The sequence below is a fragment of the Drepanopeziza brunnea genome, assembly GCF_022702325.1.
Source record: "Drepanopeziza brunnea f. sp. 'multigermtubi' strain 214-2 chromosome Unknown ctg8, whole genome shotgun sequence".
Taxonomy (NCBI): Eukaryota; Fungi; Ascomycota; class Leotiomycetes; order Helotiales; family Drepanopezizaceae; genus Drepanopeziza; species Drepanopeziza brunnea.
In genome coordinates, this window is record NW_027094071.1 from 2545317 (window position 1) to 2562919 (window position 17603).

The following is a 17603-nucleotide window of genomic DNA, read 5'->3' on the forward strand; positions in this document are numbered from 1 at the left end:
ATATTCCTAAGCTAAAAACGACCTTAATAAGTTCAAAAGAGCTTACAAATAAAGACTAGGCTATTAATTTCGATCGAAATGGAGCTAAAATCTCTCATGCTTCTTTCAAACCTTATATTAACGTAAAATAAGCTAATAATACTTATTTTATAAAGGTCGAAATTAATAATAAATACCTAGAACCTTTATTATTTAAAGTAGATCCTTTTGTGACTACCAAATTAAGCCTTTATCATAAGCGCTTATTGCACGTAAATAAAGATTTTGTTTTAAAAACAATCGATAATAGCGAAGGTCTTTCTAAAGCTATTGAACAAAATCTTGAAAATTGTAAGTCTTGCGTAAGTGGCAAAATTACTCAAATGAATAGTAAAAGGCCTATGTCAGACTCACCCCCTTTAACCGCTTTCGATATAAATATAGCAAGGCCTTTTAAAATTAAAGGCTTATTAAAAGAACGATTTTTCGTTACTTTCACGTGCAGAAGTTCTAAAGCCATTTGGCTATACGCTTTAAAATTTAAAGCTGACGTATTAGATCGATTAGTTGAATTTTATAATATGATTACAACTCAATTCGATCGAAAACCTAGCTTTAATATAAAAGTATTCAAATTAAATAACGCAAGAGAATTCACTTCGAATAAATAGACTACGTTTTGCAAAAGCAAAGGTATAATTTGCGAATATACTAGTCCTTATTCACCTTCTCAAAACGGCATAGCCGAACGATTAAATCGTTACCTAATTGAACGCTTAATAAGCGTATATAAGGATAAAGATATAGCTCTATTTTTATAGCCCTAATTATTACAAGCAATAGCTCATATAAAAAATCGGTCTTATAACTCGATTATTAAAAAGACCCCTTACGAAGCTCTTTACGGCCAAAAGCCTTATATAGGCTACTTTAAAATACTAGGTTCTCTAGCTTATATATTAAAAAATAAGCGAGACAATAAATTGGCCGATAAAAATGAAAAAAGGCTATTAATTGGTTTCGAATCAGCTAATAATTACTTGATCTACCTCCCGAGTAAAAGAGTCGTAATTAGTTTAAAAAACGTTCTTATTAAAGAAGACCTTAAATTTAAAGACGAACTAATTAACGAAAAGAGCGATTATTTCGATATAATCGAAAAAGAGTTACCTTCTACTAAAGGCGATGATGATTTTACTACTAGTATTAAATCAATCGATGATACTAGTAATAATCAGCCGAATATTAACCAGCCGAAAGTCGTTGAAATAAAAGAAGCCGAAGATCAACTTTATTTTAACGACACTGAATCTCGCGCTAGCGATGCTCTTAATGATCTAAATACAGATGATCCTAATAAGGCTACCGTAGAAGCGCCTAAAGCTCCTAAAACTCGGGGCCCGGCGAAAGATTACTCCGATCAAAGACCAAACGTAACTACTAGATCGAGTAAAAATAACTCTTCTAATTTAGCTATTACAAAGCTAAATAATCGATTAATCGAAAAGCAAATACAAGCTATGTCGGTTTACAAGAACGTAACTCTTCTAGCTTCAATAGCTTTAATTAGCTCTAAAACTGATCGAAATCTCGATCAAAGGCTAATTAAATTAAGCGATAAAAATAGTTCTAAAGTAACTATTAAAAAATCCTCTATTAGCACTCCGCCATTAAAGCCTAAAAGCTATAAAGAAGCTATAAACTCAGCCTTATATAAAGACTACTGGCTTAAATCTATGCAAAATAAAATAGATTCATTAGAAAGCCAAAATACTTAAAAAGTAGTCAATAAAAGCGCTAGCAATAATATTAAACCCTTAAAAACTCGATGGGTTTATAAAATCAAGCAAGGTACCGATACTTACGAATTTAAATCAAGGTTCGTAGCTAAAAGGTTTAAGCAATTATATAGCTTAAACTATATAGATACCTTTGCTAGCGTTGTCAAACAAATAGCTTAGCGCTTAATTTTTGCGCTAGCTGTTTTATATAGCTAGTTTATATATAAAATCGACATGATATCAGCTTTTACTCAAAGCGATATTAACTTAAAGCTATATATAATTCCTCTAATAAGAATCAATAGCTCTAAATACGCGAATAAGCTATTAATACTTAATAAAGCATTATACGGACTGAAACAATCAGCTCGCTTATGGTTTATCACGTTAAAAGAAGTGCTTATACAAAAATTCAGCTTTACGCCTTTACTAGCTGATAGCTGTATTTTGTATAATAAAGAGCTAAAATTAATCATTAGCGTTTACGTTGATGATTTAGCACTTATTAGTCCGAATATCGATACAATAAAATCCTTTATTAAAGAACTTCAAAAATACTTTAAATTAAAAGATTTAAAGCTAATAAAAGATTATTTAAGTATCGATATCGAATACGATATTAAGCGAAGCTATATGAAATTAAGCCAAGAATCTTATATTACTAAGATTTTGAATCGTTTCGATATGCTAGATTGCAAGCCTAAACCAATACCAATGGATTCAAAGGCTAAATTAAAGCCTAATCCTAATAAGGCTAGCGCGTCAAAAATCACGTGGTTTCAGCAAGTAATAAGCTGCCTTTTATTCTTGACGCTAGCAACTAGACCCGATATTTGCTACGCTGTAATTAAGCTAGCTCGATTCGCAAGCAATCCTAGCGAAAGCCATATTATAAGTCTTAAAAATATCTTACGATATTTAAAAGGCTCTATAAAACTAGGGCTAATTTATCAAAGAAGCCCTAATAAATTCGTTAGTGGCTATTGCGATGCTGATTACGCTAGAGATATTAATACAGCAAAATCGACTAGCGGTTTCAACTTTTATATAAGCTCTAGCTTATTTAGTTAGAAATCAAAATTACAGAGTATAATAGCTCAAAGCACTACTGAAGCTGAATATATAGCGATTAATTCGGCCGCTAAGGAAGCTGTTTATATAAAGCAACTTCTTACCGAATTAAGCTATTATATGCAAGATAAATTCCCTTTATATACTAATAATAACGGCGCTTTATTACTCGCTAATAACCCTGTTTTTCACGAAAGAACAAAGCATATAGCTGTTAAATATCATTATATAAGAGATCTTATAAACAAAGGTATTATAGACCTTGTTTATATAAGAACTTTGAATCAAAAGGCAGACGGGTTTACTAAAGCTCTCGATAAGCCTAAGTTTAACGAATTTGTTAAACAATTGCAACTTTCTTAATTATATTAAGAAATAAATAGATTGCAGGTATAAAAGCTCTGTTTTAAAACTAGCTTTTATAAGGGTTAAAAGGCGCAGTCATATAGTTCTTTTATATGTAAGCTCTGATTTAAATCTAGCTTATTAAAGTAATGATTAAAAGGGCGTGTTGATTTATAATCATTACTTTGCCTAGAATATTCTAAGGTGTTGATTTGTAATCAGCACTTCTAGAACTTTCTAAGCGAAGTCAAGTGACCTACCAGAACCTTCAAGAACATTCTACTTGATTTTGATTTGTAATACTATTACGTATTCTATGAGTCATATAGAAGGCTCTAGAACTACCTAATAGTCTATATAAGACCTTGAAAGGTCTCCTGTATTTACTTCAAGCAAGCAAGCAAGCAAAGCAATTTGGACTCGTCTTTTCTTTACCCCAATTCCTCATTCAAATTTCACATTGATAAGGTATCTGAATTCTGTCTGCTCCTTAAGGCTCAGGGGAGCTGATTCCTTTTATACGATTAGAAGGAATCACGTGCACTAGCTAGCTAATAAGTTTACTTGTCAAGTTAAGGGTCCCTTGACTGCTGACATGCTAAGCGAAGCATGCCAAGTGGCTCGTGAACCATGGTTCACGAGTAAGCTTCCTTAACTACTACTACTACTACTACTAGCTAGCTAAGGTCGATATGGATATACCGACACTAGCAACTCTCTCTTTGGCAAATAGTGTTTTGCTAACTACTATATCGACCGAAAAAAGGAGGAAGATAATCAAACAAAAGAAAAACAATCTCTTTCTCTCTCTTACAGCGGCCTTTCCACCTATCTATCCACTTGCACCTTTAAAGTATTGGTCAAAACTAGCTCTTGCAAAAAAGTATTAGCTTCGATTTTGATCATGGCGTCAGCAAAGTTAGATTTGCTTCCGATCCAGCGTACTTCAGAAAGCTTTCGCTTTTCGTATAACTTTCGAATAGTTATAATATCGATTATTAAGCGCTTCTCTTTAATAGTCCTCAGCTTTACTATGCACTCGTAAAGCGAGTAAGAGTTAGTGCACACGATTACGAAGAAGTTAAAGATTCTTAATTAAGCCGTGATTTAAGCAAAAGTAGTCGACATAGTAATAACCATATCAATACTTAAAGACATAGCGTATAGCTTAAAGGCTAATACTACTCTTATCACTCTCTTACACTTTTGTAATACTTAATAAAAGATGTTACCCGTTAAAGTGAACTCGTTCTTACTTACGTAAACTTTATTGCTAAAGATAGCTACGAAACCGATTTGAGAGCTAAAGTTAGCGTTATTAGCAAACGCTCCGTCCACGAACACAAAAAGCTTCGCTGTCTTTAAATCTAAGAGTACGTAATAGATCCTTCGAGTTAAGTGATCGATCAGCCATTAAATCACCTTATTAAAAGCCTTATAATCCTCGTCCTTCGGTTCTTAATGCTAAGCAGCTATCGATAAAGCACAAAATGCTTTTAAGTAGCAAATGATAGCCAAATACGCTTCTCGAGCACGTTACTTTAAGTACTCTTTAGCCCGTATAGTTAAATCGAGCTTGATTATTACAAGCTTCTTACCTTGCCTTTTCTAACCAACTAACACTCCGAACCCGTCTTTATTTAAAAATAGCTTGCATCTATTGAAAATCATCGGTTCAGCGTGTATAAAGATCTCTATTTCTTTGCTCTTTAACTTAAATTTAATTAGCTCTTTCTCTTCTTTTGCTTTTATAGCTCGATTAATAACTATAAGAACATCGTCCGTCTATAAGGCAGCTATTCTTAACTGATCTTTATTAGTTGATATAAAGAAGCAAGAATCAAAGCTCGATTGCTTTATACTGAAGTTGTTTATAAAATGCTCGGAAAAACGCTTATACTAGTACGTCTTTGCTTCGAAGATACCGTATAAAAAGCTAATCATAAAGAACAAAGTGCCGAAAAAGAATCGATAAGTAATTTTTTTAAATAGTCGCACGACGATTATTCGTATAAGCTTCGTGCTTAACTAAGTATAAGCTTGCGTGATATCCTTATTATAGACTTGACACTCGTAGTCTTTTATCAACGAAAGAGCTAAAGCACAATAAAATCTTTAGCCCGCTCGCTATACCGTAAGTAACTCAATAAGTACTTTCGTCTTGCTTTTATTTTAAAAAGCTTAGACTATTATACGAGACTTCTCGTATAACGTAAGTATTCTTTTGCTTTTGATCTCGTTAATAAACTTAGATCCGAAGATCTTAACGCTTTTAGCTCTTAAGTCGGTGCTCGAGATTACTTAAAAGATGCTTTAAGTTATTAATCTAATTAATTCTTTTGCTTTCGACTCTTAAAATAATATTTTAAAGCTCTTAATGATTCCTTCAGCTCGTAGCTTAGCTAAGAGCTTATAGTCTCGGCGTTCTTTATCGATAACAAATACTTCGAAGTCTTTAATAAATAAAACGTAAGAATCGCCTTCTTTCTCGTCGAGCACGATCGAGATACTAAGATCGTACTTTTAATAAAGTATCTAGACTATTAGTATTATTAATCTCTAAGAATTGATAAGTTAAAAGTTAAGAAAGCTGTTTGCTAATCTTGGCGAGCTTCTTAGATTAAGCGACCTCGGTAGATTAAGCGACTGTTAAGGTTTAAGCGAATTTCGTAGTTCTAGCTCTTTTTCGCTTTCGCTTTGATCTTCTTTTACCTCTTCTTCCACCTCTACCTTAAGTACTTGCAACTTCTCTAGCAGCTTTTCAACTTTAAAGTAATAAGGTTTTACTAAGGTTGACCTGAATTCCGTAAGCTTCGGATATGCCATTGTGCACGTATGCCTTTGTTTGCTAAGCAGCTGAAAAAGGCCTTTTTACCTTTAGTTTTTCCGCTATACGAGTACCTGTGAACTAATAAAAAGGTTTAAAGTATACTCCGTAATTAGTCTATTCCTCTTTTTAAGCGCGTCTTTAACTTGCTTCGCTGCGTAGCATTTTCGTACTTCTTTTATAGCCTTATTAATAACAACAGTACGTTCTTAAATAAACGCGGCAAGTCGATCTTGTTCCGTTAGCTTTAGTAAAGTCTTAAAAACGAAGAGTATAAGAACTAAGCCATTAAGTCTAGTTATATCGTTAATAGCTTTAATAGCTATTTGAAGCCGATCCTCTTTTAAAGCCTTTAGAAGCTTTTTTATAACGATCTTAAAAGCGCGTCGCACAAAAACGTGGTAGCGTTCTATTAGCTCGACGCTATGATAAGCCTTTACAAGCATCTGCTTCGGAGTGCTTTTAATACTTTTAAAGTACCTTCGGAACGTCGTTAAATTAAAGTTGGTTCCGGGATCATATATTACGTTTATAAAAGGCTCGACGTAAGTATTAACTTAATATCGATTGAATCTTTTAAGTAAATGCTATGCGGACATGCTTTTAAGAAAGGTAGCGGCTTAAAAATTAATAGAGTCGTAAACGACGTGTAATACGTTCTTGCCGTTAAAGTGCATTATATCGACGTATACCGTATTATTAAAGTCAATATCATCTTTGAGTCTGATATTAAACCTTTTCGAAAAGCGTCCGAATACTTAATAATAGTAGCAAAACTTTTAAATGTTATAAAGCAAATCCCGTTTAAATTCGTGCTCGGCCTTTTTAAAAACAGCAGCAAATCGACTTATTAAAAAGTGGCCAAAACGCTTATAGATAGTCCTCAATTGCTCTTTTGTAAAATAGCAATAGACGGTCTCGCTTTCGATGCTATAGTAAGTAGTAGCGTGCTCTTTACTTAATAGCATCTATACGTGCTTAAACATCTTTACTATTAGTATTTCCTTCTTCTTTTAAACTAGTACGTTCCGCAAGTTATTTAAGATCACTTTATGCTTGTTTATATTAGCTAACGAGAATAAAAAAGGTACGTCGCTCTTTATAACGTAAAACTCTACTTGACTTAAAAAGGTATTTAAAGTAATTGCTTTAATAAAGGTAGCAAAGCCGATCTTGTACTTAACGGACTTCTTTTTTGCTCGAGATGTATTCAATTAGACTTCGAAGTACTTCTTTTAAAGTGCTTTTAGTTAAAGCAAGCTAGCGATAAAAAAGTTGGCTGCTCCGCTATTAATTATAAAGCTTATAAATACGTTTTTAAAGTACTTAAAAGCTATGTAAGTCTTTGCTTTACTCACGAGCACACGCGGATCTTGCTCGAGCATCTTTTAAGTCTTTACTTAGCTAGTAAAAGCGTAGAATGCCGTTTGAATCTTTAGCTGTTTGTATACTTCGTTAGCGTTAAAAATGCCGTAAGTAATTATAAAACCTTCCGATATGTTAGCGTAGTTGCCCGATTCGAGCGGCTCGTTTAATAAGCTTACGATGAACTGATCGAATTCTTCCGTAAATACAAATAGTAAGCTTTCAATCGATATTACGTATTAAAAGAATTTGCTTCTCGTTATTTTTTTTGCGTCTTTAAAAGCTTAAAACTTAGCGACGGATGCTTTTCTTTCGTCGAAGGTATAATTAGTGCTTTAGCAACCTAGCTTTTTGCAAACAAAACACCTTTTCTTACCTTCAGTAATAGCCTTAATAGCTTTCTTACCTCCGAAGTATTAGCGGTCTTGAATAAAGCATTCGTATTCCTCGTTTAAATCGGAGTCAACCTTTAAGGTGTTATGAAAGCAAGTGTGATCGTATAGCTCGCTAGAGCTCGCGTAAGTTCTACTCGCTTTGACGAAAGGTCGAGAGGTCTTAATAGCAAACGCAATTGCTCGACGAATATTAGCAACTGCCGCGGTAAAAGTAAAAGCAAGATTTATTCGTGCAATCGTAGTCTTTAATACGTTTTTACAAGCTGAATACAGCTTGTTAATAAGACTTCGATCATCTTTTAAACTTGGTCGTAAAAAGCTTTAAGCCTTTAAGCTCTTTAGCGAGCTTCTTAAAGCACTCGCTAAGCGAGGTCTTTAAATTCTCTTTCTTAATCAAATCTAACGAAATTTCTTCTTAACGGTCGTATTTTGCTTGCCGCCGATAATTAATCTCGAAGTAATTCTTTATAACAATAGCGTTCGCTTTAAACGTAAGAAGCCTAGCTTTAATCACATAATTATAATAGAAAGTTATAGCTTTCTTTATAAGTATAATTAAAAACGCTATTAAGTAATCGTCGGAGGTCAAACCGTATCGACTTGCTTAATTAATAAAAATCTTTAATTAAGTCTTAAAGTCATCGTCGGGTCTTAAATACTTTAGCTTTTTAAGAAAGCTTCGCGCGAATAAAGCTAATTCTTTCGCTCTTAAGTAAAGGTCTGCTGCTCTTAGCTTAAAGAAATCGTCTTTATTATCGTCAAGAGCGCTTAAAGTGCCGTACGCAAGCGTGCTTTGCTTAGCTAATAGTCTAATCGGTAAAAGGTTACCGATATAATTGCTAATAGTCCGTCTTTTTCTAAGGTCCTTAAGAAGCTTATTTCCGAATCCGGAGTCTTTTAAAGGTCCGTTTCCGAATCCTTTTGATAGTTTAAAAGGGCCGTTTTTACCTTTTCCGTACTCGTAGCTTCGATCTTTTTGCTAATCTCTTCCGTTCTTTCTTCGTCGGTTATCGTTAAGATCGCTAAAGCTATTCGAGTTATTAGCTAAGGTTTTAACTTAATAATATCCGTACTTTTAAGCACGCTTTTAGCGATTCTTATACCCTTAGTATTCTTCTTGTCGATACGTAGCTTATTAAAAGATCTAAAGAGCTTATTAGTACGTCCGAAAGTGCTAGATCCTTTTTTCGGATTGCTAAAGTTAAGCACGGAAATCTGCACGCTATTTTTAATAAAAGCTGATTTTGCTCGGAATGCTTTCAAGCTTTAATAGGTCTTCTTTTAGCGTATAGCTCCCGTAGCCTCGAGTATTGTTTAGTCCGATGATGATCTCAAGACCTTTGTTGTTATTGCTATTAAGCTTAAGCTTTTTAGAAAACTGGGTATAGCTCTTGAAAAAAAGGTTTAAAAGCCGTTAAGGTGATTTTAGCTCTTCTCGTATAATTAGCGTATTGCGTAGCGATTAATAAATTGAAAGCGTCGAGTACGCTAAAGCGCTTCGTCGTAACCTTTCGTTGGATTGTATAGCGTAAGTCCGTAATTCCGCTATTTGCTTTGCTATCACTTTTATATTTTGCTTTATATCTTTCTTTTCTTTCGCAAATTCTTCGCGTAACTTCCGAATCTCTTCCTTCTTTTCCTTCTCCTTCTCTTTTAGACTTCGTAAAGGTGGTAGAGGTAGTTAAGGCGTATTATCTTCGTCGTCCGTAAGGTTTTCGGCGGTCCACTTTAAATCGAGGCTTAAAAGTGTTGCTTATTGCTTTTTTATTTCTTCGAAAGTCTATTAGTATTGCTATTCGTCGTTCAAGAGCTTGACTATCTTATTAGCGTAGCCTTTTTGCTTTAAAAGGCACTACACGCCTTTAGATAGCAAGTGTTCTTTAAAGCTAATTAAAGTAGCAAACTTAAAGCTTCGTTCCGTATTATCTTTCGTTATCGTAAAACTCGTTTAATCTTAGCGTAAGAAAGCGTGCCGGAATAAGCTCTATAAGTCGTAATCCCTTAGCTTTTTATACTTCGCGTTTAAGAAGTCCTTTACTATTGCTCGAGCCGTAATCTTACTATCGAGCCTTGCGTATAATAGCTCGTTTAAGTCAAATAAGATGTTCGACATCTCGTCGTCTAGTCTTTCCGAAAGGCTTAAGAGTCTTAAGTATAAGGTTTCTTTTAGTGTAGAAGCACCCAAAAAGATGTGCTGTATAGAAGCCTGACTCTGAGGCTAGACCTCATGGTCTCACAAAAGAAGTGTCAGAAAAGGTGGGTGGAAAGCTCGTTGATTGTTCTAGCTAGGAGATGTGTGCCCTCTTATAGAAGATGGGTCCGTCTAGTGTGGCCCTAGTGGCCATGGCAGGTACCCCATCAGGCAGGGTGTTTACATCCGTCCCCTCATAGAATAGGTAGGCGCCCCCGCCTACCATCAAGCAAAGAAGAAAAAGGGGGGTGTAGAAGAAAGAAAAATCTAGTGTACAAAAAGGGGGGGGTATCTTGTCTCCAAACTCCAAACATCCAAACTACGCCTCGGCAGCTTCCTCATGGTCTCCTTCCGTGCTCACGTCCTCAACTCCTTCGTTCTCCTCAGGCTGGGAGGGTCTTCTTCTCTTGGCAGGGCCAGCATTGGACGATGACGTGCCAGTAGCAGCATCCTCAGGGGTGAGGGAGCGCGTGTCGTTCTTGCGCTTGTTGGTGGCATCGTTGATGGGTGTGAACTTGGCCGACGGGGGGTCAGCGAGGCCAGAGTAGGGTCCAGAGCCACTGAGGTCGTCCTCGTCTTCGGGCAAGTCACCCAGGGCTTCCATAGCCTCATCGAATGCGCGGTCTAAGGATTCCGGCTGAGAAGATGATGCCTCAGAGTCGTCGATTTGGCCCGTGAACCGTGGTTCACGGGTGGATTTCGCACTTTCCAGATTGATCTCCACACTTGAATCGGAGTCGTCAGAGGACAACTCAATCGGTCGCAAGCTCTCCTCAAAGTCCTTCAACTTGTCGGCGTCTACAGGGTCGTCAGCTCGGCGGCTCTTGCCCTTGGAAAAGGACTTGGCTCCGTAGGTCTTGGCTTCAGCATCCAGGACAACAGCAAATCCCTTTCTGAATGCCGAGAACAACTTCTTCTCATGCTTGATGAGGTGTTCCTGGAACTGGGTTCGGGACATGGCAAAGATGGCGGTCAATTCCTCTACCACTCGGGGTTCGTTCCAGTCCATTCTTCCGATCAGGGCTTCTGACACGAAACTGACGTGGTCCAGCTGGATTGTGGCGGCGAAAGGCTGGCTTGATTCATTGATGACTCCCCACCGAGGGGTTGGCGGCATGCGTCTCAGGACGATGGTGCAGGCGTGCTCTGCAAAGCTGACTCCATTTTCCAGGGTGCCATCGTTCAGCAAGGCGGTGTAGTTGTTGGAGAAGATGGCCCATCCGCACGGGGAATTCTGGAAAGCGTCCATGTCCAGGAAAACACCTTGTTTCGTGATGACGGACATAGGGGTGGCGAGATCCATGACCATGGCGAGAGGTTGGCGTGGCGCAATGTTCTTGAGGGCATCCAGGGTCTTCGACTTGGGTCCAAAAGCTTCCCATCTGGCGGTCTTTCTGGGGGTGGTGTCGTGGGTGTGGCTCTTGGGCCAAATACCCAAGCTTCCGATCTGACTCTTCAAGCCGTAGGGCACCAAGTGGTAGTCCAAAACTCTGTCTTCCACTCGTGAACCACGGTTCACGGGTCGTTTGGTGTCAGCGTCGTGCTTGGTTGCAATCACTCGGGCACCATTGTTGCATCCAGGGAGCTGAGGGGGTTCCGGGTAGGCAATGAGCTTGTAGTTTCCGTCTCGGCGATTGAGTAAGGCGGCCAGGTATAGCCCATGATGGCTTCGGAGGACTTGCTGGGTCAGGGAGTGCACCATGTTGGAGAGTGCACCAGTCGGGGCTCCTCTTGAGTCACTGGTCCGAAAGTGGTGGAGGTACATCTGGATCTCCTTGTTCATGATGGTGAGGAAGGTCTGGTTGCCGTGCTTGTTGTTCAAGAAGGAAGCTCCTAACATAGGCCAAACTTTCGTGTAGCCACCCGCATCCAAGGTGTTGAGGGGGCTGTTCTTCCAGGCGGTGCCCATCAGGCTAGTGCTCCAGTTCAGCTTGTTGAGGGACATCGGCTTGGCTTTGAACTTGGAAGAGCCCAAGCTAGACATTCTCTTGGCTAGAGTACTGCCCTTGGTCTTGGTGGCGAACATCGATTGGTTGCTCGGGTGAAGCATGAAGTTGTTGAGGGCGTTGGTTTGGAAGGCCTCAATGAATCGACACAGGTTGGAACGGATCACCACTGTTGTAAGGCCCTTCGTAGCTAGCCCAAGGTATTTGGCGTATTCGAAGGTGTGGACTTCGCAAAAGACTCCCTCTGACAGGTCGGTGGCGGACGGTGAGACTCTGCGGCTGAAGCGGAGCTTCGTCTGGACGTCCAAGTCAAAGAGTTCCTTGAATCTATCCCCAAATTCTAACACGTTCTTCACCTCCTGGGAGACCCCTGTGCAGTCGCAATCGTCGTCGTTGGGGCCCAAATTGGAGATCTCGGACAGCAAAAAGTAGTTCACTACCTTGCTTCCTTCCCCACTTACCCCCACCTGGCTACGACGGTCGAAGAGTCGTAGGATCGCGTTGTCAGAAAATTCGTCCTCCAAAAGCTTGCGAATCTGGCTGACAGCCTTCTTGGTTGATTCCGCGGCAACTTGAGGGGCATTGTCGATATTCTCGTCCAGGTTCAGGCGGTCGAGGGCTGATTGGTGGAAGTCCTGGCAAAAGTTGATGAGGGCCACGTCCATACCCATGAGGTCACCAATCTCGACGAGTCCTAGGCAGCGGTTTGACACGGCCTTGGCTAGTTCGTACTCGAGGCTGTCTCCTTCTTCAACGGGTGGTGCTGGTGGCAGCTGGTTCTCGGGAGGGTCGCGTTGCACTTCAGGTCCAGGGGCTGCAGGGGAGCTCGCGTCGGTGGACTTGCGTAGGGTGGACATGATCGAGGCAACCAGTTTGGCGTTCGGGGCTCTATTGGCAGGGGATGACGTCGATCCTTGAGACAAGGCTGGCGACAGCGAGGGGCGCGCAATGGGTGATCTGGGCAAGGGGGTTCTAGGAGCAGGGGGTTGACTTGGTCCTGCCTCAGTTGCTGAGTCATCCTCCACTCGTGAACCATGGTTCACGGGTGGAGTTCCGGATTCGGGCTCCTCTTGCAGGACGAAATTCCAGGTCTGATTCTCGTCGGCAAACTCCACACGTTCCTCAGGCTCGTCGTATTCGCCCTCAATGTTGTCGGGAGCCAAAACCAACAGGCCACATGATGAGACCTCTAGTCCTAGCTTCTTCAGGAGTCCTTCGTCAGGAATGGCGATCTCATCCTTCCACTTGGTGTTGTTCTTGTCTTCCACGGTCTGGCAGGTGAGGTTGACTACCGTGGCATTGAGCTTGGTGAACTTGCGTCCTCGGGCTACATTGGCTGTAGTCTTCTGGAAGGCGACGTGGGCAACAATGTGGTGGTTGATGACCTGGATGGCGTAGGCGTTGGGGGTGCAGTTCTCCAGGATGACGCCCAGTTGGCGAGCGCTGCGGACTGAGGTGCACACAGCCTTGAGGTGGTCGTCATACAGCAGTTGGCCTCGAGCGCCGTCGAGGGCTCTTTTGATTCGTCTGTGTCCCTCGGCGTTCTTGTTGCGTAGGGAGTGGATGGCGGTGACTCTGGTGGTAAACTGGTCGTAGGCCGAAAGGAGGTCCTCGGCGTCCATGTTCTTTCTTGCGCATTCGGCCCGCAAGAACTGGTCGTACTGCAAGATCAGGTCGTCTTCCCTACCCAATCTGTTGTTGAGGTCGGAGGTTGCCACCTTGAGCATGGCTAGTTGACTGGAGTTGCCCATTTGGCGGTAGGTCTGGAGGAACTCATCGAAGGTCTTGGTGACTCGTCCTTCGAACTTCAGCTCGAAACTCGATTGTCGGGCCAGGGCGGCTTGCTCCTCGCTCATTGGTGGGCTGGAGGGTGCATCACGGACAGGGGCTTTTCCCTTGGCGGCGGCTGACTTGGGAGGCATATCTGACTCGTGAACCACGGTTCACGGGCCAAACATGAGATGGCGGAATAGGGGCTGATAGTGGAGGTGATTGATTGAGTGATGATTGGGGGTCGTTAGTGTTGGTGTGGTATTGTGTGGTTGTGAAGAGGGGTGGTGGTGGTGTTGTTGTAGTTGTTGTTGTATAAGGAGAGAAAATGTTGAGAAGAAGGAGGGGGGAGCTTTCTTATATAGGTGCATTTGTGGGGAGGACCCACTCTTCCCAACAGCAGTTCTCCTTCGAATACACGTGGTTGAGCACGCTTAAAACAGGGGAACAGTCCGAAATAGGAAATAGGAAATAGCCGTGTAGGCCCAAACAGGTGAAAAACAATCAAACAATAGGAACAATCTGTGTAGGACAAGTGAATAGCCAGTAAGGTGAGAGGAACAAAAAAAAAAAAAAAAAAAAAAAAAAAAAACAGAGAATACAATGAAAGGCAGGTCCAAAGGTGAGGGAACAAACGTAGGAAATACCCTTCCCCACCAAAACAAAGAGAGTGATCATTGGGGGCACGTCCCCTCATAGAATAGGTGTAGAACAAGGAGAGGATACGAAAGTAGGAAAAAAAAACAAGGTAAAGGAAAACAGACTAGGAAACAATTTTGTAGGCCAGTTTTTGTTCCTTCGAGAGTGTTAGGGGAATGATTTGGAAGTTGGTGGACCTGGGTCCAAGGGTCACCCTTGGGTTGAGTGGTTCACCTTTGCCGTCGTCGGAGGGCTCGTATTCGCTGAGGTCTGAGTTGTCCGAGGAATCCGAATCCTCCTCTTCTTCTTCTTCGTCGTCCTCAAGGGGAAAGAGGGTTTGATCGCGGCGGTAGAATCGCTTGAGGCGGTTGGCTGCAAAGGTGCCTTTGAGCTCAGTTCCATCGGTTTCCTGGAGTTTGTAGTATCCCTTGTCGTAGGCCTTGGAGACGACATAAGGTCCCAGCCACCTGTAGTCCAGTTTGGTATCCGCGGACATGTCGATGCTGCGTTTGACGTCGTAGAGTAGTACCAGGTCTTTCTCTTTGATGGGTTCCGACTTCAGGACCTTGACTCGTTCCCAAGTGGCTTTGGCGGCAAGTCGATGGCGTTTCTTCCTCAAGATGATCTCGTCGATATCCTCGTCCCGGAGTTCCAATTGTCTGAACCTCATAGCAAGCAGGTCAGCGCGGGATCGAACTTCCTGCCAAGGTAGTAACCTCCAGACTGGCCATCGTGATTCCAAAGGTAGCTCAGCTTCCCGTCCGTAGTTCAGGAAGAAGGGGGTGACTCCAGTAGGTGCGTGTATCGATGTCCGGACCGCAAAGAGCATCCCACTGAATTTGCGAACCCAATCCTTGAATCCCCCGTTTGTGACCTTCGATAGGCCATCCAAGATGTCCCTATGGCCTCTCTCAATCATTCCATTGGCCTTTGAATTGTAACTTGAGATTTGGACCCTCTTGATCCCGTACCTGGTAGCGAAGGCCTTGGCAACTGCTTTGTTCTCGGGTCCCCCATCGATAATCAGTCTCCCGAATAGTCCGTGGCGGCAAACGATATCCTCCCAAAGGAACTTGGCAATGGATTCGGCGTTGGCTGATCGAAGTGGTCGCCCCTCGGGCCATCCAGATAGATCTTCCTTGGCCAGTACGAAGCAGGTCATCCCTTTGTCGGTGGTGGGAACTCGTGACACGTCCAGGCTGACTTTTGACCACATCTGAGTGGGCCAGGTCGGGTACAAGGGGTTTTCTGTTCGTCCAGCTTTGCGTTTCTGACAGGGCTCACAGCTTTGAACGAAGGCCTTGCAGTCCTCGTAGCATCCATTCCAGAAGAAGAGTTTTGACGTGCGGTGGTAGGTTGACTCGGCTCCTCTATGTCCGGATTCTCGGTGGGCGTCGGAAATGGCAGTGTGGCGTCTTTGGGTTCCGTCGACAACTAGCCTGATCGGGTAGGAATTGTCTGCTCGCTTGTAGAGGTAACCATCTCTGACCAAGTAGTTGAGTGCTTTGTTCTTGAACTTCTGGAAGTCGTAGGTCTTGATCGAGGGAGGGCGTTTGAGGGTGGTGAGGAATTGGGCAATGAGCTCAGAGTCGGGCGAGTAATCGTGCTTCAAAACTCTCTTTTTGGCCCGTGAACCGTGGTTCACGAGTCGTTTAACCGAGAATACTGAAACAGTGCTCAGCTCGTTGGTGACCCAATCGTCAATATCTTCCTCCTCTCTCTCCCTGATGTCTGAAGGATGCTCCCTTCCCCTCCTAGAGAGACCGTCCGCTGCCGTGTTTTTGGTCCCAGGGATGTGCTTGACTTCAAAGTCCATCAATCTCATCCACGCAATCCAGTTCGTAACGAGGGCTCCCGGCAAGTCACTTGCTGATCCGTTGAGTTGGTCAACCAGTACCTTGGCGTCGGTTTCCAAGATGAAGTGAACTCCGTATAGTTCGCTCCTCATCTTCTTCATAGCTTTTAGGGCACCGCGGCATTCTCGCTTGGTCGCGTCGTACTTGCTCTCCGCAGGGTTCCAAAGACCACTCTCGAACCTGGCAGGATGTCGCTTTTTGTCGGAATCCTCTTGCTGCAATACTGCTCCCCATCCCTTGAGACTGGCGTCTACCGTCAGGTAAATTTTCCCTCCGTCCTTGCTATAGTCGATCTTGATAAGAGCGGGGGCAGAGAGCAAGGCTTCCTTGAGCAGCCTCATCGCTTCCTGCTGAGGCTCCAACCACTCGAATTCGACCCCCTTTCTCATCGTCGCGTAGATTGGGGCAGCAATCGTGGAGAAGTTTTTGATCCAGATTCTGTAGTAAACCACGATGCCAATGAAGGCTCGGGCTTCCGATACGTCCTCGCACCTGGTCCATTCCAGTATCTTCTCAATTTTGGCGGTCTGGGGGTGGCGTCCCTCGCTATCCGTGACGAATCCAACAATGTTGAGGCCAGGCATGCAGTATTGGGATTTCGTTCCGACGGTCGTCCCAGCTCTTTCAAACCTCACGAGCACCTTGTCGATATTTTGGATGTGTTCCAAGACGAATCGTCGTATTCCGGGCAAAACTTCCTCGTAATTGTAGAAGGATCGCGATCCTTTGACTCCTACGTCATCCATGTAGGGCAGGCAGACGTTAGGAATGCAGTCCATAAGGATCTTGTAGATGACTCTGACGAATTGGGCGATCGAATTAGTAGCTCCCATGGGTATCCGGGTCATCCGAAGCAGTCCGATGGGCGTCTGAATGGCTGTCATGTCCCTAGACTCAACGTCGAGGAGGAATTGATCGTATCCAGAGAAGAAGTCTAAGAGTGTAGCCATCGTAAGACCGGCAAATTCGTTCGAGAACTGGTCCACGTTCGGGGCAACATTGGCGTCCCTGACCGTCACACGGTTCATCTCAATTACGGCAGTGATCAGCCTGTATTTTCCCTTCTCTTTCTTTGCCACAATGAACCACTTGTTCCGGTAAGGGCCTTGGCATGGTTCGAGGACCCCTTGCTTCAATCGTTCCTTCAGCATAGAGATGACCATCTCCTGCAGAGCCTTCGGTACCGTAAACGTTTTCTCTTGCCAGGCTTCGTGAGGCACCGTTTTGATCTTCCAGGGTGGCATGACTTCCTTCCGGACCTGGCCAAGATGGGTAAAATCCCAGGCCATCGCTTCCTCTCGATTCAAAAGGCATTGGTAAAGCAGCTCTCTCTCTTCCGGGGTGACTTGAGAGCCAATCGTGAGTGCTTCGAATCGTTCCCTCGTCAATCTTGATCCAACCTCTAGGTCTGAAAACCTGCCAGTAAGGTATTCCGAAA

General features: G+C 42.4%; 2 protein-coding genes across 2 annotated transcripts; both read right to left on the bottom strand.

Annotated features, from left to right (window-relative positions):
* Positions 1-10273: 10273 nt before the first annotated feature.
* Positions 10274-13822, bottom strand: L3040_005412 (uncharacterized protein; the record flags this gene model as incomplete). Its single annotated transcript, XM_066157364.1, has 1 exon — positions 10274-13822. One exon carries the CDS (start codon positions 13820-13822, stop codon positions 10274-10276), a length of 3549 nt encoding a protein of 1182 aa, XP_066011666.1.
* A 611-nt stretch (positions 13823-14433) lies between these two features.
* Positions 14434-15525, bottom strand: L3040_005413 (uncharacterized protein; the record flags this gene model as incomplete). Its single annotated transcript, XM_066157365.1, has 2 exons — positions 14434-15208; positions 15281-15525. The coding sequence occupies 2 exons, from the start codon at positions 15523-15525 to the stop codon at positions 14434-14436; spliced, it is 1020 nt and encodes a 339-aa protein (XP_066011667.1).
* Between the last annotated feature and the right edge of the window lie 2078 nt (positions 15526-17603).